The sequence below is a fragment of the Anguilla rostrata genome, chromosome 13 (genome assembly GCF_018555375.3).
Source record: "Anguilla rostrata isolate EN2019 chromosome 13, ASM1855537v3, whole genome shotgun sequence".
Taxonomy (NCBI): Eukaryota; Metazoa; Chordata; class Actinopteri; order Anguilliformes; family Anguillidae; genus Anguilla; species Anguilla rostrata.
In genome coordinates, this window is record NC_057945.1 from 20,244,050 (window position 1) to 20,269,168 (window position 25,119).

Below are 25,119 nucleotides of genomic sequence, written 5' to 3' on the forward strand. Positions count from 1 at the left end.
GAGCGGCGTAGTAATATGAGGTGAAGCGCATGCACGATGAGAGCTGTAAATATATACGGTCTATATATACATCATACCGATTGCTGTTTTTTTGTGATATAGTAACTGTTTGTGTCATTTATTCTCTTGTATGTCTTAACTCTAACGTCTCCCTATACTACCCTCTGACCCAGAAACTTCAAATAGTGTACATGTGTGTATGCAAACTGGATTCCAGGCTTCTGTGTATTCTCTTACGGATACCCTAAAACCAGCGCAGTGCTGGTAGAACAAGAAACAGTATTTTCATCAGTAAAAGACAGAACCAGGGTTATTCTGAAACAAAGAGCATTTCTTTATTTTGCTTTAGATTCCCTCTGAGAGTATTACAGCATTTAAGTCTGGGGTCATTCATTTAGACTGGAAAAGAACTACAGGAAACACAACTGCATTGACAGGGAAATATGTGCTTTATATGCTTTATGCTAAATCTCCAGTTACAGAAAAGAGCTGGTAAGAATTTCCTTCAATTGTGCTTAGAAAATGAACAATACATGACATCCGTGGCATGACCAAAGTAATGTGATGCTGATGATGATGATAAAAATAGAAAAAACATAATTCCAGTTAGGGCTGCTGTAACAGTAACTTGGGTAAATGTGACAGGTCTTAATGCCATGTAGTTATAAAGCCAGATGGGAATGTCTGGCCTCTGGTTTATCTATGCAGAAGTGACTCAATGTTAAATGGTGGCCTGAGTTCCTCTGTGGCCAGAAAAGGCATATTATATGCTCCATTGCCGTGGCAGATTTGGTGGCCAGAGCTTTGGCTGCTCTAGGTGCACAGGTCCGTGTCCCACTCAGATGGCCAGCGAAGTGAGAGACCCAGAGCTGCTGATCTTCTTAAACCTGTTGGCTGCTGCTATGGCGATGTAATTTTTCTGACAGATGAGAAGGAAGAGAAAAAGAAACGCATGGATGTGACTTTAGAAGACACTGACAAAATATCTTAAAACAAGGGTCTGCAACCTTGGTCCCGAAGAGCTGCAGGGTCTGTTAGTTTTGGATGTCACTTGGATTGTAACTTATCAGTTAATACAGTTACACAGTTGACGCGTGGGTTTTGGAATGTGGGGGTTAGTCAGTAATGCTGTGTTCGGCTGGCCCACCTTCCACTTGCGCTTGGCCATGTACTTCCTCAGCTGGACCTGGGACTTGAGCAGGACGTTGCTGTGTCTGGCTCTGTCCTGGATGCTGTGCAGCCAGGAGTGTCTGAGACACTGTGCTGCGCTTAGGCGCCCGCTGCAACACACACACGCAATCATGAAGACACACGGACACACACACCCATACACAGAGTCATAAAGACACGCACACACACACACACGCACAGTCATAAAGACGCACACACACACACACACACAGAGTCATAAAGACCTGCACACACACACACACAATCATAAAGACACACACACACACACTCACACACACAATCATAAAGTCCCATGCACACACATATACACACACACACAATCATAAAGACACATGCACACAGACACATTTTGCCATCATTGCAACCACTACCCAATGATGTGCTCTGGCCTGGTGATCAGTTATGATGATGTCATCTGTGTCAGAAGACTCTTATTTAAAAAAAAATAACTCTGAGTGAGAGTACACAGTAAGAAGTTATGTTTTTAGCTGATATGAACACTTCAGGTTTTACTATTACATTATATTTAGTCACATATTTTAAAGCAAGTAATCATGATGTTGTGACAGGTGCTGCTGCTCTGTTTTTAAAATTAGTCACAACTAGTAAGAGCAGAAAAAGAACCTGGTCTACCTTACCGTATTGGATAAATCAAACAGTGACAACAAAGCACAGCACTCAAATCCCAAGTTCACAAAAAGAATTTACCCCATTGTTCCAGGGATATAGGGAGAGTAGTAATGCCTTTCAGTCAATAAGATGACAAGCTCAGTGCCCTCAACCAATAGGAACACGGGGGAACTAAAAGGAGGCCACATTCCAGTGCTCCACCCAATTCTACCCACCCCCTCCTTCCTGCCCTCACCTCCTCTCCCGGATCAGCAGGTTGGAAACAAAGTCTTTGGCCTGGGGGGAGACATGCTCAAAGGCCTCTTCGTCAAAATACCAGTTCACACTGAGAACGTTGTTCAGCGTCTGCGTGTCATCATCTCCCATGAAGGGGGACAGGCCGCTCAGCCTGATGGGGACACAAAACACACATTCAGTGCTCAGGATATCAAGGGGTGAGTGCTTGATGTTGTCGGTTGCAGTGGTGGCTGCCCGTTGGCTTATGGTTGGGGGTTGTCAGTCATGGTTGTTGTTGTTGTTTTGTGGCAGTGGAAGTCATGTCACATAGGGAATCTGGACCAATCAAGAGTACTTAGGTGACTCACAGCATGTAGGTGATGACCCCCACTGTCCACATGTCTGTGGGGAAGGACACAAAGTCAAAGTTCACAATCTCTGGTGCCAGAAACTCTGGAGTCCCGAATGAAACTCGAAGCTTCTCTCGTGGCTTATACCTGAGGACAGACAAACAGAAAAACGGAGGAATTCTGAGATTTGGAATGTAAAATCATAATATTAAGTATAAAGTACACTACATTAGAGCTGTAAAATATATATTTGCGTATTCAAAATACATATTCAAAATATAGCAGCGATCTGTTTAATTGCGCAAATGAGTTGATTTACATTTATACTCTGAAACAAAACATGTGTCTCTGGGAAAACCATGTAGATGTTAGGCAGCTTTTCCAGTCAATTCATCAATGCAGTTTTTGAACATGATTACTGACAGTAAATACACATACACATATGTCAGCATGCCCGCGCACTCACGTGCCCACGCACACACAAAAATGAAGGGAGAGAAACACTACCTCCTGGCCAACCCAAAGTCAATAATCTTCACCTGGTGCCCACTGCGATTCACACAGAGGATGTTTTCTGGCTGCAGGTCATACAGTACAGAGAAACAGATTAGGAACTGTCATCATTTTAATACTAACACTAACACACACACTAACACACAAACACACACACACGCCATATGTATTCCGGTACAGGTAGCAGGTCTGTTTGATACATACACACACACACACCCATGCATATACTCATATGCTTGCACACACATAGCTACTTACATTCACACATGGCCATGCAAGGTCTCACCTTCAGGTCCAGGTGCAGGACGTACATCTGGTGCATGTACTGAATCCCCTCACATATCTGCTTCACAAAAATCATGGCATCCAGCTCTGTGAGCGGAAAGCTCTCATCTAAGATCCTTTCAAACAGCTCACCACCCTCCACACTGCACAAAACATACACAGAGTAAACCTAAATCTTACCTGTACCCCCAAAACAATCCCCTCCACACTAAAAACAGAAACCCTCACTAGACTCTCCCCTAAATCGTAGCCCTCATGATTAATCAATAGTGCAGATTCTTTATGAATATGTCTCATTAGATTTCATAGCAGAGCAGCAACCTTTATCTCACAGAGGGAGATATACATAAAAGATTATAACACAGAAACACAATGGCAGACAATGCAATGTGCACTGACTGCCAGGGAAAGAGCTGGAACCCCACAGGGTGGTAACATGATGACCTGGGACAGGCAGTGCATCTGTGTGTGAATGAGTTAAAATGAATATAAATCAGTTAGATCCTTTACATCCACTCTAGCACACAGTAGAAGATGTTAGATCTAGTCTGGCACACAGAAGACTCAAGTGTGATTCAGTTAGATCCATTAGATTCGGTCTGGCACGCAGAGAACTGAGTATGAATCAGTTAGATCCTTTATATCCACTCTAGCACACAGTAGACTGAGTTTTAAAAGATGTTAGATCCAACCTGCCACACAGAAGACTATGTGTGATTCACTTAGATCCATCAGATCCATCATTACTCACAACTCCAGGATCAGAACCACCTGGTTCTTGACCTCGTAGGCATCATACAGCTGGATGATGTTGGGGTGGCTCAGCTGGTTCATCACCTGTATCTCATTATGTGACATATCCTACCCATACAGTGCATGCACACACGCACAAACACACACATTCACACCCACGCAGTTGAGTGGTGCAGGATACAGTTAAAAATGGACAGATATAGTAAAGCACACAGATACAGGTGGCAGATCTGCTTCACACACATTACATCATGTGTGTATAGATACAGGTAGCAGGTCTGTTTGATATACACATGCAAACACACACACACACACACACATTAAAGCCATATGTATGCAGGTAAGGTAGCAGGTCTGTTTGATACTCACACACACATACACACACACACACACACATTAAAGCCATATGTATGCAGGTACAGTTAGCAGGTCTGTTTGATACTCACACGCACACGCACACACGCACACATTAAGGCCATATGTGAACAGGTACAGGTAGCAGGTCTGTTTGATACACACACACACACACACACACATTAAGGCCATATGTATACAGGTACAGGTAGTAGGTCTGTTTGACACACACACACATTAAAGTCATATGTATACAAGTGCAGGTAGCAGGTCTGTTTGACACTCACAGACGCCTTCTCTTTTGCACTTCGTGTTATCACGATTTTTGCTGCCAGCGTCAGCCCAGATGTTTTCTCTGTACAGCGGTGCACTGTGCCAAATCGACCCCTAAAAGAGCAGAGCAACATCAGGATCACCCGGAGTGGTACAATTGCTCTGTAAATTCCTTCTGTACTCCTATAATCATTTCAGAACCATTCAAACATCTTTATTTAGTAAATGGAGTGAAGTGTGCTTGCTCACCACTGAAAAACACTGTACTCTGACCAGTACTCCACACTGCTGGCCTCAGGTCCAGAGTACAGAGCTCTGGCCACTATTTCCCTGAATAAGGGGAAGGGCTAGTATTCCAGATATTAGGGCTGCTGTTGGTAGTGTGTGAGGACCACAGGACTATGATCAGTGAACAGAATTTGTTTTTAAACCTGACAAAACCGTACAAGCTAAGGACAAACAAATCAAATAACTTCTGTATTCATCCTTTCAACTAATCTGAAAGGATGGATTTGGGAGCTGTCAGTGAAACATCATTGGCTCAAGCAGAGTTGGAAAAGCATCTGCCTTTGAGTGCCCTCTCCCACCCCCAGCGGGTGCGTCTCTTACCCCCCCAGGACCTCCTGAGTGTTGATGATATAAGCGTCGTGGGGTTGGCTGGGTCGCACGGTCACCACACGATGGGGGAAGGGGGCAGGGTGAGGGGGGTCATCATCTAAAGCAAGGAAAGAAACCCAATGTCAGGGAGCAATACTCTCCAATCTCTCCACCAGGGGCAGTGTTTCCACACATCCAGCAGTATTTATCCATGCCAGGAGCAGTCATTACTCTCAAAACGACTACTTAACAACTGACCAGGCTGATAATTTGACAGAATTATATTTATATGCAGGCACTTGACTTAGAGATGATTCCAATTCTTCAGTGTGACAACTGACAGTAACAGCCAGCACACAGAGCTTCAGTATAAAGGGAGATTGAAGGTGTAGCGCTTTAAGTAGCACTTGCACATTGTGTTATCAGTGCCTTATGCCTGGAATGTTTTTAAAGAAGCAGGCATAGTGATTTACTGAAGCAAACTGCACTTCACACCCAGGGTCCCCCTCCTTGACCTCTATCATGCCTTTAGCTGAACATTAAAGTAAATGAAATGGCAAGCAGTTTCCCACTGTTTGCTGTTGAATAATACATTCCATAATACCATAACCTGCCTAACTTCTGGAGATGTATCACACACACATACAATTAGACTTCACATTTTGGGATTTTCATAGAGTGAAAACAGCTCAAAATCTTAAACATGCAATCCATTTATATAGCTGAATTATTTATGCTTATGTACCTTGCTCAGTGGTACAATAGGGATTGAAACAAGGAATCTAACCTGAAACTCTCTAACTTATCTGCAATTTCAATATTATCCTAGCCATTATGCTATACTGCCAAGATGCTTGCTGTGTCTTTAGTGCTGTTAGTGGAGAAAACAGCGGTGCTCTTCAGTTTATTACTGGCTCTATTCCCAAGAATGGGATGAGGGTGTGGAGTTACCCACAATCCCACACAGATGACAGATCAAACAGGCTTCCATTCCATCCACGTGGCAGCTGCATGTGGGGGTGGGTGGTTGTGACAGGGGCAGCTGCCCCCCCATTACAGGATCAGTGTGTTTGGAAGGTTAGATACCACTCATCGTTTAGGGATTAAAAAGGTACCCCTGTCCACGTGGGCAAATACCACAATTTCTGGCAGAGCATGTGAGGATTCTGCCACTAATCGCTGTAAACTTTCTGTAATCACTCTAGTCTGCCTACTTCTGTCACCTGCTTTTATGCACTGTACTCCGGCAGCGCTCTCACTCACATATAAAGTAACTCCTTGCTCAGATCAACTCCATTGTAATCAATCAACATATATTTAACTTTTGAATGCTCTTGTTTTCATTCGCCTCCCTTGTGCCAAACATTGATATTGTTTATACAATGCATTTATCTATGTTTATATATATATATATATATATATATATATAGCCTATATATACACACACACACACACACACACAGCACGTGTATTAGACAGGGGCACACATTTGCATTGTTTTGCCCTGAACTCCAGCACATTGGATTTAAAATGAAACAATATGAGGTGAAAGTGCAGACTGTCTATTTTAATTTCTGTGTATTTACATCCATATCATGAATGTAGGAATTGCAGCTCTTTTTTTGGACCCAATTTGCAAGACCGAAAGTAATTGGACAATTGGCTGCTCAGCTGTTTCTTGGCCAGCTCTGTGTATTATTGCATCATTAGTTCATGCACAAAAAAGCTACTAAAAGGTCTAGAGTTGGTAATATGTGTTGAATTTTAATTTGATTTCATTGCTGTTGTCTCTCAACAGGAGGACCAAGGAAGTGTCAATGCCAATAAAGCAGGGGATAAATAAGAAATGGCTTTGTCTTGAATGGCTGCCACTGGAACTGGCTCACTGGTCCTTATTGATCATGTGACTGCTGAGAATAGCAAGATGTATTTTGAAGTGTACAGAGACGTCTTATTTACTGAAATTCAACCAAATGCCTCAAAATTCATTGGACAGTGCTTCACCTTGCAGCAGCACAACGAGCACAAATATCTTGATAAAGCAATCAAGGAGTTTTTCAAGGCCAAAAAGTGGAATGTTTTTGACTTGCCAATTCAATCACCCAAACTGAATCCAATTAAACATGTGTTTCATGTGCTGCATTCAGGACTATATATACACACACACATATATTTTATAATTAATAATTTTAACCTAGTTTTGGGCAAGACCATGTGGTTTAGTCCATAAAGCAACCAAATATGAACCCATTTAAGAACCTCCTGTGTGGTCAGGTGTTCGATTTGCAGCCATGACTGTTTGTGTTCTGTGTTCCTATGTCTATCTTTAAATCTGTCTACTTTCCCTCTGTCTTAAAAAGCAGCTGTCTGCGGAAAGCAGTAGTAAGCGCTTCAACAGAACACTAGCCATCCCTGTAGTCAGGCCTCCAGCAGTCAAATCCATGGGTACCTAGTATTTTCTGGCAGATGGGGGGCGTGGCTTTGGTCGTGTCTGGGAGCAAGGTGCAGTCAGGTGCCGTGCTCACTGTAATCTGAATGCCTGCAGCAGCAGATGGCTTCACCGGCACTGCTGGGACCCCTGCAGCTGCACTACATGTCTTTGGCAGAGGGGGCGCTGCTATGTCTGACGGATTCAGTCGCGAGGAGCCTCCTGAGTCCTGTAGCCTGACAAAGTGAAGAAATCACAGGTCAAGACACGTTAAACAAAGCATTAGGGCATTTTTTAAAAATCATTGCAAAACAACACCCTTTCCTAAATAACATGTTTGAGGGTAAAACAGTAATGATCCTGATTTTCATAAGATCGCTTTAATGTAGTGATTTAGAACTGGTTTGGGCTATATTTAATTTTGCTATGCTTTTGCTATGCTTTTATCCTTTGTTTCTCTTATTACGAAAGCTTTTGGTTTTTTCTCCTTTTAACTTTCTGAGTATTATGAACTGCAAGTATGAAAGGTGCAACACAAATAGAGTGTATCTACTATTATAAATAATAATAATAATAATAATATATTTTAAAAAATCATTATTATTATGACACATACACTTTAATTGCGCAGCACCTTTATTATTAAACAGATAGTTAACTCCTAAATACCTTTGCAAGGATTCAGGACAGCTGTGTACATGTCTGAGTGAACTATGGCTGTCGTTTGTCGTTGCCTTGGGAACTGTCACCGCCAGCAGCTTTCCCTGTGGGAGACTTGGGGCTGCCCCGCCTCCTGCCGTGGACGTGGTCACCGCCTTTGCTTCTGATGATGGTGGAGGGGGCGTCATGGTAACCTTTGGTTTTGCCTTCTCTGTATGGAACTGTCCCGGTAGTTTAAAGGATGAAGAGCCCCCAGGGTCTGATCTTCCATCCTTCACTTGTCGCTCTGTAGCTCCGCCCACACTGGTGCAAGACAGGGTTCCACTGGCACCGCTGCCATCATTTTTTTGTGCACCCGTCCTTGTTTGCTGAGGGGGTTCGTGATCCGGCAGCCCTGTTTTGGGGGGGTTGGTTTTTTGCATTCCCCCCATGGAGTTTAGAGAGGGCGCTGGCTGTGTCAAACAGGGCACTGTGGGATTAAATTTGGGCTTTGACCCTCTGTCTGGTGGGGGACTAAGGGCTTTCTCCACACTCATAGCCTTGTCCTTCCTCACATCATTCTTTAACTGTGCAGGCACACCTGTATAGGAGACAGCACAGTCAGCCCCCAGGCCATTACCCATCATCCCGCTGCACTATCCATCAGATTCCTGTGCTGTGGTGATTGCTTCCTGTTTGGTGAATGTATCTGGTGAATAATGTTTTGTTTGTGGAATGTGAAATTTGAGCAGGGCACGATATGTCCAGGATTTAAAAGTGCACTGGGATACGTGAGCTCTTGGTCGTATTTATAAGTGTTCAGTATTTACCCTTCTGGCGAGTCACACATATATTCTGCTGTTTAAGGGTCTGGTTTCTTTTCTCTGCTGTGTTGACTGTACCCTCCTAAATAGAGTAGAGACAGAGCAGGTAAGCACACTAAACAGGGCTATGTGTAAACACATATCTCTACAGCATTTCTCCTTCATCTGTCTGATCATAGACTATTGCTACCCTTGCTTTCATGACATTCGTATATTGCAATATTCTGATTTGTCAAAAAAAAAGTCATATTTGGCCTTTCACTCCAGGGTCAACTACTGTATCCACTGCTAAGGGCAGGGGGATACAACTGGTCCTGGAGGGCTGGTGTGTCTGCAGATTTCTAATCAATTCTAATCAATTACGCTGGCTAATTTTTTATAAACAGCTCTTTACACCAACAGGGGTTCACTCCTAAATTGTACCACAGGAAAACCTAACCAAGAATACAGTCTGCATGCATAACTGATGATTTAAAAAAAATATCAGCATAAAGGAATGACTGATCAAATACGTATAATAATTAACAGCAGAAGTTGGCATAAACTCTTGTAGTCAGTCAGAATGATTGTCCCTGATTGTGGACCCCTGGCTGAGGGTAACAGAAAGGTGTTTGGCTTAAAACAGCCGGCAGTAACAGTAAGAATTATTACTGGAGGTTGCAGTCACAGGCTCGGCGATCAGAGCCTGGGGCTCCAAATGAAAGAGAGTTGGCGAAGGAAATAGTAATAATAACAATAATGAATTTTATTTCCATTGCCCTTATAGCCCTTTTCATTTTGCAGTAAAATAACAGAGATTTACACAGACAATTTAGTGAACTACAAAATAAAACACAGCTATATAAAAACACTGGATCATCATTTGGACTACAGGTTCTATAAAACAACCAGTCTTAGCTACCATCTAAAAATTTAAGAAGGTCAAAACAGAAGACAAAATGCATTGGATCATGCTATCTACAGCTGGTATAACAAATGTATTATTTTTTCAAAATGAATAGAACAAAAAGTGTGGTACCTTTGCCTCTCTGCAGGAATTTTGGACTGGCAAGGACAGAGGTTTCTGAGGTATGGCTCTACCCTCTTGGCTAGGTGTGACCCCACCCTCCTGGGTGGGCGAAGCCCCGCCTTCTGAGCCCACACCCGGGACCAGCCTCTCCAAGGAGTCGAGGCGGTGGGCCTGGGCTGACAGCATGCTGACTATGGCCTCCTGCTGCGCAGCGTGCAGACTGCAGGTGCTGCAGAACGCGCAGCCAGAGGCCCGCGCAGGCAGTTGAGAGCTGGAGAGCACCAGGTCCAGCTTGTGCCCAAAGCTGTCCAGCTTCGCTTCCAGGGCCACCAGACCCCTGAGTGGGACCCCTGATGCCCGTGCTGTGCGCATGACCACAGCAGAACCTGACAAGGCTGACTGCTGCGCTCTGCCAAGTCAGAGTCAGAGAAAGGGTGAGGGAACCAGCACACACTACCGAATAAGAGACAGAAAAGAGGGACAACTGAGACCAGAATGCACACACAAGCATAGACACATACAGAGAAAGTGCGTAGACACACACACATATAACACACATAAACACATACACACATATAACACACATACACACATTCACACACAGTAGAAAAATGCTCACAAGACACTCACACACACATAACCCTTTAGGACAAACACACAGACACACAAATACACACACAATACATACAAACTCCTTACATTGTTATCTTCTGGTTGAGACCAGATTCTCCAATGTCGAAGACCACCTGCAGAGACCAATGGACAGGCAGCCCAGCTGTAGGGTTTCAGATCGGCTACATAAGCAAGGTGGGGGGTGCTGCTGGATTCTTCCTCTATCTTTCTCTGCCGCAGCTCCAAATAGACGCTGAATATGGGGGGGGGAGGGGTCGTGGAGAGTGGGGGATTGTTAATGTTCCCTGATAATAGAGGCATGTGAGGCAGCTGGAGGCACATCAGATTTTAGGGACAAAGAGCATGCAGTCTTTCCATTTCACTCAATGGCATGTATAAGAACACACAGAAGGACAGGCACACACCAACACACTAAAGTTATTAAATTATTTTATGCACGCAAACATTCTTTCACCAACTTAGACCCACACACATAGACAGACACACACACTATGCATTCACACATGCACTTGCATGTTCACACATATTTCTCCTCCAGTTGGCTTTCGTAAGCAGGGTTTCACTTTGGCCCACAGAGAGCAGCCATAGGACCTTTACTTCCAGCAATGTTCACTAAGAGCAATTTTTAATGAGTCATACTTTTGCTAGTATATTAAGAGCTCCCAAACTGGAGCCTCTAAAAGAATCTCTGGGGTCTCTAGCAAAATGGAAAAGATATTTTACTTTTTAAGAATATTTTTACATACATTTTCACTTCCAGATGAAGTGTACCTTGTCTGGATTTCACACCTATAGTCATGTGCATGTCACTGAATTTTTTGTACAGTATTTTTACAGTAGCCCATGAAAAGAAAACCTGTTAATGAAACCATGATTCCCAGTTATGACATCTGGCAGGCTGCTCTGCACCACATTGATCCTCAAATCCATTAAAGCCAGAGCTGTGAGCCCTAGACCCCATCCACACATTTCACATTGCATGGTGGGGTATGGAGTGAAATCTCCAGCTGAAAGCTTTATGTTAGGACAACAGAGGGAGACCCTCATCCTGGAGGGCTTTATCTGTAGAATTTTGCCATTTTTTATTAGTTGCAATACTTCGCTTCACCACCTGGAGAGTTTCAACTGTTGTATCAACCCAAGGGCCCTTAGCGACAGCTCAACAGAATGCATTTGCAAAGGGGCTGAGGGGAAATGGAATGGAGCATGTCAATCTAGGGGTCAATCTGTACACAGAGGACCACAAGTATTTCTGAAATATGGCAACTTCTACTTCCTCCAGTTAACTAATTAGCTGTGTACACTTCACCTTGTAGATTAAACCACAGGACAACATATAGATACACAAAAACAGTCTTCAGTAGTTCATTAGCTTCAAGAAATGTATGTAAAGTGTCAGAAATCATGGTTGGAATAATTTAAGTCCAGGGACAAGGTACCCCACTGCCATCAAAACAGAATAACAGCTTCAGAGTTTGCAACAGTACTGCATGACACGAACAGCTGCCATCTCACGATGCATTTTGAGATTTGCATTGGCCAGGTAACCTCCTCTTGCAGGTGGGTTCAGTTTGGTTTTGATGTGAAAATCGTCATTTCACGCATACAGTCTACCAGCCTGCTGGATTGAGACTAGGGGGCTGTGCTTTTGAGACATTTGAAGTGCATATTTGAAAAAGTCTAGTCTCTAAATATTTACGAGCAACCTTTTTTGCCAACAGGATAGCCAGAAGGATTTGCAAACTTTTGCTGGCCAGAAACAGGCAATTAATGGCTAAAGCAGAGGCAAAAGCCAGTTTAAGTGGATCACAAAGGAATAAAAGTGGCAGTGACAGTAATGACATGTTAAGTTTACAGGAATCTTCACCTAAAGCACAGTGATCGTGACATTCCCAATTCAGATAAGGTGGCATTGTACAGTTAACAGTACTTTCAGACTTTTGGAATCTCTCTGAAAACCATTGAAGATGTAGGACATGGCTGTCCAATTACTCTTTATACCCCAATGGCTGTAACACTCAAGCATCCCCCTGAAGGCCTTGGGCACCCTTGGTGCCCCACCTGTGGCTTCAAGCTCAGAGACTGCACCCACAAGGGGGCCCATCAAGAGACTGTGATAGACAAGCACTCAACTTTGACAGCTAGCACAGAATTACATTACAATTGATTTTCACCAAATCAATTTACAAAAGAGCAGGCAGAGGAGATTCACTTAATCACTCACTCAGGAAACAAAAAGGAGGGTGCCAGTGTTTCAATGACTGTAGGTCACTTGTCAACAGGGTTTTGAAATTGAGGGTAGTGTACTTTTAAAGCTACAAATGAATTGAGCCTCTAGGAAATAAATTCAACTATACTTAAGTTTGCAACACTTTCAGGGGGATGCAGGTTCAACCCCTCAAAGGGGGCAGGGTACAGTCACCGTGCCCTTTTCAAGGGATCAAGGCCGGCGCTGGCAGGGTATCATCGCATTTGCACAGACTGGGAAGAGATTTATGGAAATGATCTTGTTAAAGGACACTTACCTCGTCATCTCTGGATGCTGTTATAGCTGATCGTAACCACAGGAATTCACGGCAAAGGACAGATCACTCAGGACAGAGCCAGCAGGGGAAACTGAGCCCTCCCATTTTCCAGCTGGCCAGAGGTAGGGCGGCCCTAATGCCCCCCAGATGGCCAAACTTAGTCAGGTCAACAGGACAGCGCAGGGAAACCGAGAGAAATTTCACTGTGCCAGCAAAGGTCTTTCACTAATTCAAAACTCATATTTGAAGACAGAACACACACCTAGTTCAATAAAACTGTTTAATGAAAAACAAGAACACAAATGAATACATAAATAAAATTGAGGAAAAAAACTAGCATAAAATGCAGGAGAAAGCATTGTCAGGGAACACCACATAGGACGGGGGGGGCGCAGTTGGTCAGAAGTGGGATCAGAGGCGGAAGCGGTCAGAGAAGTTGGGTGACTGAGGAACAGTCAAGGGCACCTCTCCCCTCTTCAGCTCCAGTGGTTTGTAGTGTCGGATCGGCTGAGCTTTGTGCACCTGTAGGAGAGGCAGATTAGGGGCTCTGAACATTAAAATTAACATTTTAAAACGGGACACTGAACTGAAAATCCGCTGACAGAACATGGATGGTTCAGCGACAGGGATAGCGTGGCGTGCTGCCATAAATTACAAACTTTAATGCCCCCAGGAAATCTCTAAGAATATGGCAAAATGTTCAGAGAACGTGCTGTTTAAGACTGAACCCAACAGAACATCATTTATAGCAGGGAGAAGGAAAAACATGAGTAGCACTGGAATAGGAAGAGGTACTGGGGGGGTTGAGAAAACTGTACCTGCTCCAGTCTGAGGCGAGTTATTTCGTCTTGCTCCCTCTCCTCCTCCTCCCTCCTCCTCTCCTCCTCCATGCGTGCCCGCAGTGCCTCCTTCTCACACATGGCCTGGTCAAACTCCTGCCGCTCTTTGGCCCGGCGCTCCGTGTTCAGCTGGAAGCCCTCCGTAACTGAGATTACAGGCGTAGTCAAAAAGGGAGGAGGGCTCCAGCCAGCCAGAGAGAGAGACAGAGGGGGGAAGCCCCAACAGACTGGCAACCAGCAGACAAACTGGACTCCCACTCAATGCTTCTCAAGGCCCTCTTTCCAATAACATTTTAAGTACAAATGTATGATGCAGGTTTTTTTGGGCTACAGGGCTGCTTTTAGGAGGATATGACATCTGGAAGTACGCTAACTTTGTTAACTAGAAGAGTGGGATATTCCTCCATTGATTCATGTATAGGAAACACACCGTGGGAACCCTGCGCGCACAAACAAGCACCCAACACTCACCAACAATAGAGCGATTCTCCTTCTTTGGCAGGAAAGGCTCCTTGTGGACGACCGTGTTGGGTCGGGCCTTGAACATAGCTGCGTCCTGCTGCTGCTTCAGCTCCTCCTTCATCTGGGAGCAGAGGGAAGCGTTGGGACAGACATGCTCGAACATTTCGATGTGCTGCACTAGAATTAGGAGCAGCCTACAACACCACTTCAGTTCTGCCAGCAGTTAGTGTGGAGATGGTTTTTTATAATGTTCATAGCTAGGCTAGTTCAAAAAGTATGAATCAGATGATGCATGTGGTGCAGTTGGGGGAATTTAAAAAAATTACAAAATCATTTATACCAAACAGGAAAAGTGACATCACGGTTCCTAGAAAACTACTGGTGGGTTGAGTGTTTTGTTGACAAGTTAATTAGCTTGCTGATATCAGATACCTTGGGAGAATTTTCAGGAGCAAACAGATCGTTCATTTATGGTCTTGAACAATCCATTTGAGTAATAAACACGAAAACAGATAGCGGGGGTAGGAATTTACATCGACCACATGCAAACCCCAACAGCATTTTACACCGTTGTAACTGTTCAGTTCATTCAGGTGACTGATAACTCCTTTACGATGGCATACAATTTTTTTGTGGAGAAAGAATGCTTTCATGAGCAACCAGACAGACGCTATTGACCAGTGTGTCATACTTGAGGTTACAGTTGCAGATGAGACGGGAGGGGAGGGTCCTTGTTAAATAGATGACCTATGCTACAATGGTGGCACTAATGAACTCTGCGTTTGGCATAGTTGTCATGTATGGTCAACAAAGCCGGAACAGACTGGCCACTCAGTTTTGTTGCAGGAGCACTGAATGTCCGAGGTGAGCAAACTCAGGACGCCAGTGTCCTGGCCACCAGGGGACACGTGCAAAGGGGTCAACATTGAGGCCGTGTGGTTCAATGGTAGAGTGCTCCTGTTTTCTGCTCTGCTCTGCTCTCCTCTCTCTCTCTCTCTCTCCCCACACAACGCAGTCTGAGCCTAAGCATGTGGCCCAGATGTTTTCTGGCAATCGCAGACTCAGTATTTTTTTTTAAAACCACCTTTAGCGTAAATGACAGACCCACTGTTCAAAATGGTGCGCCCCCTGGTGTTGGGAGGAACTCACCTGCCTTACCCAGCGTTCACTCTTGGCCGTTCCGCGCTGATCTATCAGGAGCTGGAAGGGCTCCACCTGGGTGGGCACTGCCACCTTCTTTGCGGGCAGGTGAACCTCGCTGAAGTCCGGCAGCGGCTGCGCCTTGAACTTGGGGACCTGAAGGGTGCATGGCCAGAGGGTGGTATATTGACAAAGCCTGGTTCAAACTGAAACTAGGAGATAGGTGAAGAGGCAGCTCAAGGCTCTGGGTTACAGTGCTTTTTCCAGAATCCAAAGCATTCAAATATAGCTATAGTTGGCATTAGGGAATTTTAGCATGTTTTGGCAGTCTTACCTCTTCATTGCGTAGTTCCTCCAGTCTCCTCCCCTTGAGCGCCAGCCGCTCTTGTTCACGGGCGTCGAAGGAGAAGGGGCACATCTCCACCTGGTTCTTCTCCGGCAGCTTGGGCTGGAACGGCAGGCCCATGTACGGCACGGGGTTTGCCTTCACCAGCGGTACCGGCTTCTCCTGCAGCACAGGACAGCTCGCTAAAACCCCAGCCTACAATAACTATGACTACTGCCACTGCCTCATTTACTCAACACGCAATCACAGACCTCGTGTGGGCTCACTGCTCAAAATGTGCCATATACTCATCCACAGACAGAATCTGTCCATCCACTCACCGGCTCCACTTTGTGTTCTACACGCACACGGTTCTTTAGAGCGAAAGCAGGGGATTCTGGGACGGTTGGGTTCTGCACCCTCTTCTGTGGTACACCCTGAAATATGAAGATTTTTTTTCCCATGTAAATCTCATTAAGAAAGATTTTAAGGAGGATCTAGCCAACAGATGTGCTTCAAATACATATCTGCAAGACTGACCAAAGCGACTAACCCCTAAGGATGGTCAGCAATACAAAACAATTGTATGGAGCAATTCAGTTGGTTTTAGGCTTAGATCATACACCTAAAACTGTAATACTAGTTTGAGTTTACCCAATCAGCAGCTCACTAAGGCTTTGGCCAAAAAAAAAAAAAAAAAGGGTACTGGCCAATCAATGACAAATGAAGCACCACAACCCAGCAGCCGCTGTAGAGGGCATTAAGAACGCACCACCACGTCCTCCAGGATGTGCAGGGGGACAGGCCGGGGGTGGAAGGTGTGGTCCTGGGGCTCTTCGGGCTTGCGGCTGGCCTGCCGCTCCTGGATGCGCCGGTCTGTCTCCAGGTGAAAGGCCTCAGTCTGCGTGGGCTCTTTAGGAGCGGGCTTCTTGGGCATCACCGCTCCTTCCAAGATCTTCCTGTTCAGCTCCAGTGCTTTGAACTTAAACCTGCGGAACAGAAACGGCAGCAATGGACATTTTTAAACAGGGGGCCACAAGTTCATTTTCACCAGTGCTACAGAAACTGCAAGTTCACTCAGCTATACGAGGCTGCTCATTCACCAAGCCAATACCCATAACATTAAGGGGTGAACACACTTTTGATGTGTGAAACCACAGCCTTCATCTCAGTAGTAAGCAGTCTAGCTGACAGTGAGCTCAGTGAACAGGACGAGCAGCCCGTTTTAAAAATCAGCGAGTCAGGCTAGAGGACGCCCACTCCTTGTGAAAACATTTGAAGGAGTGCAGTACTAATGGAGATTCCCAGGAAAAGGCCGGATTGCGTTGGTGGAACATACTGCCTGATCTTCTCCAGCTCCTCCTCCTCTGCCTCAGCACTGCTTTTCACTGCCACGGGTCGGCTCTTCGGCCTCTTTAGGAGCTGGGGTGTTTGGGGGTGGGTGATTTTCAGCTTTTTATTTGAAACTGGGGATGGACCTTGGGAGGGAAAAAATAAAATAATTTAAAAAATCTGTCAAAAAGGTTTGCATCCTTTAACCTGCAGTTCAAAGATCTTAAGCAGCAGGTCAGCATACAGACATTACCACACGCAACCAGACACAACAACCAAGGCCCTGTTTCACGAAGCTAGATAACTGCACTGAGTAAAACCCAGAACCAGAAGTGGCTAAATTTAAATGTGACATAAAACGTTTTGATACAATGTGTAAAGAGAAAAACAATTAAATTTTTTTTTTTTAAATGATTGATTGGTCAGTGGTCTTCGTAACCAACATGACACCCTCTTTCCTTCTCACACAGGACTTCGATGTTGGCAAAGCGGCACCAGACAGACTTAAATTAGCTGCAAATCTTCACTTGACTGATGGGCCAAGTGCAGTCATAACCAGACAGCAGCCGCCACATTAACCCGCAATACAGTACCACGCGGTTCCAAAAGCCTTCTCGTACCCTTCTCCTCCCTCTGGCGGCTGCGCAGGTGATAGCGGGCCGGCGTGCGTTTCTGAAACTGCTCGATCTGCTCTGCCACAGACACGTAGGCCTCAGTCTCCACGCGCTTGCGTTTAGCGGGGCCCGACAGGTTGAAGGGCTTGGGCACTGTGGCTCCCCTGGGACCATTCGCCTGAGGAGAAGTGAGGGGCAAGGGAAGAACGTCAGAGGTGACTGACAACACTTTCACCACACACTTCATGTTCAATGTGTGCCGCAAAGAAATTCAAACACGTTTGCGCCAACAGCTTTGGAAAAAAATTAAATGCATTGTGGTTACAGTTTCAATATAATCATTAAGCGGTGCATTTTCTGGCCAACAGCAGAGCTCCAGGAGTGGGCGGGACCTACAGGGGGGGCCATGTGCTTGCGAAGCTGGGAGCTGAAGTCCACCTCTTTGTAGGCGGAGTCCTGGGCCGCGTCTGGCTGCTTCAGCCGCTCGTCTGTGCGGAAGTGGAACTCCACCGGAACCGTGGTGGACAGCACCAGCTTTCTGGCTGGCTGACCTGGGTACCACACAGAGGGACTTTGACCAACACTGTTCACATTGCTCAAAAACAACTCTCAAACCACAGTACGGGACGGGCAGGTCTTAGTATGGTCTGAGTAGTACTGACTTCCTGTCACAGCTGCCTTGAAGCTGGCGTCGTTCCTCTTGCGCTGCTCGGCAACCTCCTTCTGCAGGGCCTGCATATGCTCCACCTCCTGCTGCTCTGAACTCTTGAGCTTTGTGTTCCTCCTGCAGACCAACCATGCCCACCATTACACAGGGAATGAACACTTCCCCATGCATTTGCACGGGGGGTGGGCTCTACTGAAAATGCTGGCAAACAGATCAGGACAGATTCCTCAGTTCAGTGCTTCTTCGGCATTTGACAAAGCATGAACGCATAAAAATTTAAGCCACATACAACCTTCCAAACTACAGAGCTAGCCATTTCAACCACACAGCAAAATGTGAATTGAGAGAAGGCTTCACAAGCAAGGGGTGTGCGATATGACAGTCTTTTAAACATATGACACTAGCACTGTAGTTTCACGTCCTTTAGAGGCTAGCCAGCATGTCACTAGTCACCAGTAACATCACATCAGCTGCTTTTGTAGCTAAAGGCTCAACTAATGAATTGGGTTAAATGAAAATGCCATTGCTTATTATTATCCAAGTCTTAATGTCAAATTCAGAGTAAAAAATATAGTTTTAATGGTTTTAAATGCAAGATTACAAGGAAGTATTGAAGTTCTGCATCGTTTGGAGCTCTAGCTTTAGCCCCAACTCTGCAGTAATGTTAGCTACCTCTGCTTTGCTCTTATCTGTGAAGCTCTGTGCAAACCTACCGGCTCTCAGTGCTCTGGCACCACTGAACAGCAACATGATTGACATGCAGGCATGGCAGAGAGCTGCTGTCCTGATTGGTTAAGACACAGGCACAGTAAAATCTGGAGTGGTGGATTTCAGAGCCTGAGACCAGTTTTCTTTTAGACCTTTTAATTTATTTATCTGTAAAGATGTCAAGGAATTTTTACCAAATGTGAAGTGTTCTACAACAAACTTAAATACTGCACCTTTAAAAAAAAGCAACATAAAAATGTGAATTGTGACATTTAAAAATTGTGGTTTGATACTCTGGCCATATCGCCGAACCCTAGTGTGAGCTCACCTGATGCTGGACGGGGGCACAGCCGATCTGCGGGGCCTCTGGCTCCCAGTCGTCCCACTGCGGCGCAGGGACCGGGACACCGAGCTCCTGGAAAAACAAAAATCCAGCATCACGCATCAATAGGTGAGGCCACTTCATGCATTACAATGTGCTGAACAGGCTGGTCATAAACCAGGGGTACCCACATTTTTTGGCTAGAATTCTAGTTTTCCAGTGGCCAGCACAACGTGATCAACCGGGGTTCCCCTCAGAACCATAGTGATTGACACGTGAATTAATTATAAACTACTGGTAAATTTCTCCCACCAGGTAGTCGGACCTGGCATTACAAGTCCGTAGCTTGCCAACTAGCAGATAAAAACAAACGGAACACAGCTTTTTGCTATGACATATCTAAACCGTATCCCAGCATTGAAATGTCTTGGGTGGGCTGAAATTGCTTTTTTGTGGGACCTCCTAATAAGTATGGCTTACTTCCTGAAAAGGGTACTCCAAAATACTCAGCAAAACCCCAAAAATAAGTATATCTGAGGATTTTAAGTACATCAAGAGAAAATTTCACATACTTGACTTAAGTGCTCAACTTGTGTAGTCAACAGTAGGCAAGTAAGCAGTTTCAGACACTGCCTGGGACTGCATATGCATGCTCGTTTCTGAAAACAAAAAAACCTTGTATAGCAGTAGCTACTCTGCAGGCAGGACAGGTCATCGGTCCCCTCACCTGCGTGGCTTCTTAGTTGGGGGTGCGGCAGGCACAGCAGTGGGTCCCTTCCCTTGCCGTCTGCCTGCTTCCAAGCGCTTTGACACCCTGGAGAACAGGCAATACACAGGAGTCATCCATCCAGTTAAGTGCTTTAAGGGGGGGGGGAGAACCCCCTCTTCATCTGCCATTTCCTAGTGAGCATAAACATTGGGGAAAATGGAACTCAACTCTGGGCCCTGAGTGAGCAAGCCAGCAGCCAAAACTAAAAACTCAACTGCAGGGGTAAAATTTGCTCATCCCCAGATTACAGAGCCATACAGATTTGCACTGATGCAACTCAAAACACTACAGTAAAACACTGCTTCAACATGGCACACAAGTTTAACGCCATGACAAACCGAAATGTAAATGAAATGGGCATGCACAACCACACACACCTGCGTGGTTGACGGGATGGGCCGTTCCTCTGGTTTTGACTTGACGTAGATGGGCCTGCATTGCCCCATGAGGTCACAACATTTGGTATTGCCAGCGTATTCGGACTCCCTTGGTCTGTAACTGAATACGAGATTATACACAAGTTCCTCAAATATCTACAGAATCTGAGTCCACTCCAGGGCAGCTGCTCACCACAAAAGCACTGTAATTACCTCAATTTACTGTAATTTTGTAGCCTTTTTTTTTATTTTACAGTGCATGACAATTTGCAAGGGGCTAGCAACAGCCATTAATAGCAGAATTATGAAAACAGATCAGTGAAATACTGACCTCTGGCAGCATTGCCATCTTCACATCTGGGAGACACCACAGCCTTAGGGAGGTCCATTCTGCGGGGCCTGCCAAGAGGTTTCTCGGCCTTCGGAGTAATGAGCAGACCCACTGTATTTGGGCCTGCCACCTGGTCTACAAAAAAAAATAAAAAGCAGTTTCATCAATTTAGTTTGATTCTACCAACTGAACTTGGTGATGTACCAACATCACAGTACAAAACAAATCAGTTTACCTGCAGCTTCAGGCTAGGCACAAAGCCTTGTAAACAAAACCACAGATCTAGTCAATTTGCGTAGGTATAGACCATTTTGGAGCCTACGTCAACGTCCCGACATTGCGCACGCATCGTGGGTAGCAGAAAACAGCAAACTTATCAGAGTCGAGTTGACAAAGTCCCAGAAACACCGACAAAATATCTTGTGCTGTTGCCTGTCATTTGTATTGAATACCATTCTCGTGCACTCCCTTTGAAACAAATAGTAGACTGTAACATTAACAGAACAAACTAGACTAATGGTATCATTTTGTATATCTCGTCTCTGCATTGCCAATTTCATACCAGGTAAAGTTTTCTCCAGTACTCAACCAGAAATGAATGACGTAGGGCAAGTTAATAACTTACATTTATAACACAATCCAGTTTATAGAGCAAGCATATAATTATTCAACTGGCATATTGTACTACGGCATACAGGTTATATGTATAGTTTCCAGAATGAATGAGCACAAAATGGTTGTAGTTCTCTCAAGAATCATGAATACGTCACAACTCCGCAAATTTGTGTTGCATCTAGAATCCCGATTTCCCAGACACAAGATGTTCTGGTGGACGAGTTGCCCGCTGGAAAACTCGTAAAAAAGAAAGATCGTAAATTCAACGAAACCTCAGCGGAATTAGCGCTTGCTAAGTTAAAATTTTGGGCTCTGAAAATATAGCTACCCCCGTAACAAATGTAGTGAACAATCACCTCTTTAAAATAACTAGACATTATGTCCTGAGGATCCATAATATTGTTTGCTATGAGTTAGCAAACTAACGGTGAGTTTCACGCTCAGATCTTTTTGCTACCACCACTAGTCTACATTATCTAACGTTAAGAGACCGTTCTTTCTGCACCAGTTTGACTCCGCCTACAAAAAACGCCAAAGTTTACCAACACCAAAATGGTCACGGAGCGTATTTCCTGTAATCAAATGTAGCTCACGTTTTTTACATACAAAAATCAAATAAACCAGATCACTCAACTTACCAAACCAATTGTCAGCATTGTCGTCTGTGTCCAAAGAACTGAAGTCAATGACATGGGACGGGGCATCAAACTCGTAAACGGCAGTTTTTTCTTCATGCAGATCCATTGCAGGCCAGTCTTCCTTTCGACAAACAAGTCACGCAAGTTGTTAACAGCATTCCGCTTAGTATAACAATTCTTTAACCAGCCAATGAGGCAGGTATTAACACATTTCGACTAGCTGACCATGCGATTCAAAAGAAACACATGTAATCTACCAAGGGAATCATAGCTATTTCGCATCAGGAGAAAGCACAATTTAGCTTGCATGAGGAAACCAATAACTTGGCTAACCTCGTTGATAACTTTTCTACCTAACTAGCTAACCACCTGCAGAGCCAGAACCTACCTATAGCTAGCTAAGGTTAGCAAGACTATGTAGCTAGTTTGATTTCGCAAGAACTACACTGATGCAAAAACAAACAAAAAAACGTGCGAGTAAAACTGCAATCAATGTAATCACAATGAGCTACATCTAGTAATGTTAATCATGCTAGGTATTAACTAGTTGATAACTAGCGTTACTTTAAATCGCAGGCCAGTCATTGGGAAAAAGTACCCATACCATAGACAATACCATTATATTCAGAAATTATAGCAACTACATTACCTCTGCGATTTGCTGTAAACAGGCGCATTCTTTCACTCTAGATCTAGCTATAGACTAATACTCACAAGAGCAGTAGTGTTATTGCTAGCTAACTTGTATTATGTGGGGAAAGGATTTTGCAAACTAAAGACTAAAGTGGGTGGCAGCTATGTCATTATAGGAAATCAACGCAAGTTAATTAGCGAGCTACTCGTTAAGGTAGCTAATTGGATACAGCGTTAAAGGACTAATTTAAGACATGATGGCTCAACAATTCAGCGCGAAAAAATAAAACTTCGGGCGAAATCACTGTTAACTTTAAGTGAATAGCCAACTAGCTAACGTTAGCTACATCAAGCGCTAGATGGAGTTTGGAGACCTTACAGAAGCGAACGCCAAAACAGACAAAACACAGTAAAGTGGTCAGTTCTATCTTACCTTTAAAGCCTTTGGCTCCACAGAGCGGATTTAAAAATAACCAACTCCCTACGTGGAAATTGCTGGAAATACAGCAACTGAGTAAATTTGTGTTTATAGCCAAGAAGAAAGCGACCCTGCTAGCACATCGACGGTCAGTTGCGATTTGAATTTCTTGCGATTTTAAACCAACCTATCGCCAGCAATTTCCGGGTTGGGGCTTGTTATCTGCAGTACCAAGGAGCCACGATGGGCGGAGCAAGGACGCCAAGAAAGGAAGCGAGCACAACAATCATAAAACTCATTCGATTTCTCCTTCTTTCTTTTTCTCTTTTTTCCTCCTAATTTTTCTTATTCCCCTTCTTCCCTCAATTTTTCTATCTCTTCCCCCATGACCAAAACTACTGCTCCCCAACCCGAGGAAGCAAGAGGAATCTGTCGGTGATTTCTAACCAACCAGATCTTCCCGTTCTCTGCACCTTCATTTCGTACCAATCGGGACTCGTTACGCTCGTCAATTTCTTGCCAATCAAATGTTGCAACACAACTTTTAAACGCATTGCGACAAAATCCGCAAGAACGCAGTGGAATTTTGTATGATTCCTAAGTTAAGAAATTAAATTAAGATGAAAACCTAGCCAACGCTCGTTTAGTAACAGAGACTGTCTATTTTTCTTCTACCATCTCTGATAGTAATTTAGCTGGAGGATGCTTATGTTATATTAAATTTGCAGTATGTTGCTAAGTTTGGACCACCACACATGATTCAACCACCTTCATGCCAATTCCAACCTCTCCTGCACACCAGTCCTGGTCTAGTACTGCAAAATTCATCCAGATCATCTCCCCCTTCTTTACAGCCTCTGTGAGGACCAAATAATAGACCTTTGCCACTTCCAGTTCTGTAAATTTGTCCTTATTCTTGTTTCAAGCAGCTGTAAAATGTAAGACCTGGATTATTATGTAACTGACAGTGCTTGTGAGTGTGCTGTGTATGTTTATGAACCGCCTGTATGTGCCCTATACTGTCAGAGTGGATCTGCTGCTGCTGGTCCTGCACCTGTTCTTGCTCCCACCAGCTCAGGTGCACTGTCTGCTGATTAACCCACATGTCACCCAGACTAATTGCAAATTCATGCAGAAAATGTGGGCAATTCAGAACTGAGGCAACAGGGCACAGCCCTGTACAAAGCCACAATATACTGCCCAAATACAGAGACAGTGTCTAACAAACAGTGACTGGAGAATATTGAAAAGAAATGTAAAATTAGAACTTGTTTGTACCCATTTGTAAATAATATTTTTACAGAGTTGTTTAATTTTGTATTAAATCAATATTTTGGTAACAAGCCTTTTTTGTGTAACTTTTAAAAAGTTTTTAAGTCTTTATTTTGAATATTCTGAAAATAATACTTTGTATTGATAAGTTGTGTAATTTAACAAGATCTGGTTGTGCTATATTTTGTCAGTTATTTCTGGTTGTAATTTGTTTAATAGATATACTGTGTTTTCCTTTTTTGAAGTTATTTAAATAAAAGTATAAAAATTTTCATGCGGTTGATGGATATGAATTGTTTACTGAAAGAGCCATTACTTTTAATCAAAGGGCTAACCACTACAGACAAATCACTTGGTGCATTGTGACGGTCCACTGTAATCAATCTACAGTTCATGGTCTATATGCTCCTGTCTGCAGTATTATTTAAATTATAATT

At 44.2% G+C, this 25,119-nt stretch overlaps 2 protein-coding genes across 6 annotated transcripts; both read right to left on the reverse strand.

The window, feature by feature from the left end:
• Positions 1-310: 310 nt before the first annotated feature.
• LOC135237623 (myosin light chain kinase 2, skeletal/cardiac muscle-like) lies at positions 311-13,306 on the reverse strand. Its single transcript, XM_064304924.1, has 15 exons — positions 13,221-13,306; positions 10,762-10,927; positions 10,072-10,515; positions 9,060-9,135; positions 8,260-8,830; positions 7,612-7,826; positions 5,175-5,280; positions 4,580-4,679; positions 3,937-4,046; positions 3,187-3,328; positions 2,895-2,965; positions 2,406-2,534; positions 2,057-2,209; positions 1,148-1,280; positions 311-919 (listed from the first exon to the last, which is right to left on the reverse strand). The coding sequence occupies exons 3-15, from the start codon at positions 10,432-10,434 to the stop codon at positions 839-841; spliced, it is 2,250 nt and encodes a 749-aa protein (XP_064160994.1). The 5' UTR covers positions 10,435-10,515; positions 10,762-10,927; positions 13,221-13,306; the 3' UTR covers positions 311-838.
• A 180-nt stretch (positions 13,307-13,486) lies between these two features.
• tpx2 (TPX2 microtubule nucleation factor) lies at positions 13,487-23,729 on the reverse strand. 5 transcript variants are annotated; one of them, XM_064304931.1, is made up of 17 exons: positions 23,426-23,729; positions 22,360-22,480; positions 21,107-21,241; positions 20,776-20,896; positions 20,357-20,443; positions 19,636-19,722; positions 18,595-18,716; positions 18,329-18,483; positions 17,939-18,110; positions 17,326-17,464; positions 16,759-16,975; positions 16,328-16,423; positions 15,996-16,169; positions 15,680-15,817; positions 14,531-14,639; positions 14,039-14,205; positions 13,487-13,742 (listed from the first exon to the last, which is right to left on the reverse strand). In XM_064304931.1, the coding sequence occupies exons 2-17, from the start codon at positions 22,463-22,465 to the stop codon at positions 13,632-13,634; spliced, it is 2,136 nt and encodes a 711-aa protein (XP_064161001.1). In that variant the 5' UTR covers positions 22,466-22,480; positions 23,426-23,729; the 3' UTR covers positions 13,487-13,631. The 5 variants fall into 5 exon arrangements, with proteins under 5 accessions (XP_064161001.1, XP_064160998.1, XP_064160997.1 ...); XM_064304928.1 differs by having other exon boundaries at positions 14,531-14,642; positions 23,426-23,727; XM_064304927.1 differs by having other exon boundaries at positions 15,671-15,817; positions 23,426-23,727.
• Between the last annotated feature and the right edge of the window lie 1,390 nt (positions 23,730-25,119).

Excerpts from the sequence above, each read along its gene's own strand:
- LOC135237623 (XM_064304924.1), bottom strand. The coding sequence starts at position 10,434 with ATGCGCACAGCACGGGCATCAGGGGTCCCACTCAGGGGTCTGGTGGCC. Across the intron at positions 4,047-4,579 it reads GTGCAAAAGAGAAGGCGTCT|GATATGTCACATAATGAGAT; the intron begins GTGAGTGTCAAA and ends CTGTATGGGTAG. Across the intron at positions 2,966-3,186 it reads TCCTGCACCTGGACCTGAAG|CCAGAAAACATCCTCTGTGT; the intron begins GTGAGACCTTGC and ends TATGACCTGCAG.
- tpx2 (XM_064304926.1), bottom strand. The coding sequence starts at position 22,465 with ATGGATCTGCATGAAGAAAAAACTGCCGTTTACGAGTTTGATGCCCCG. Across the intron at positions 17,465-17,938 it reads CCGCCAGAGGGAGGAGAAGG|GTCCATCCCCAGTTTCAAAT; the intron begins GTACGAGAAGGC and ends TTCCCTCCCAAG. Across the intron at positions 14,206-14,530 it reads GGAGAATCGCTCTATTGTTG|TTACGGAGGGCTTCCAGCTG; the intron begins GTGAGTGTTGGG and ends CTGTAATCTCAG.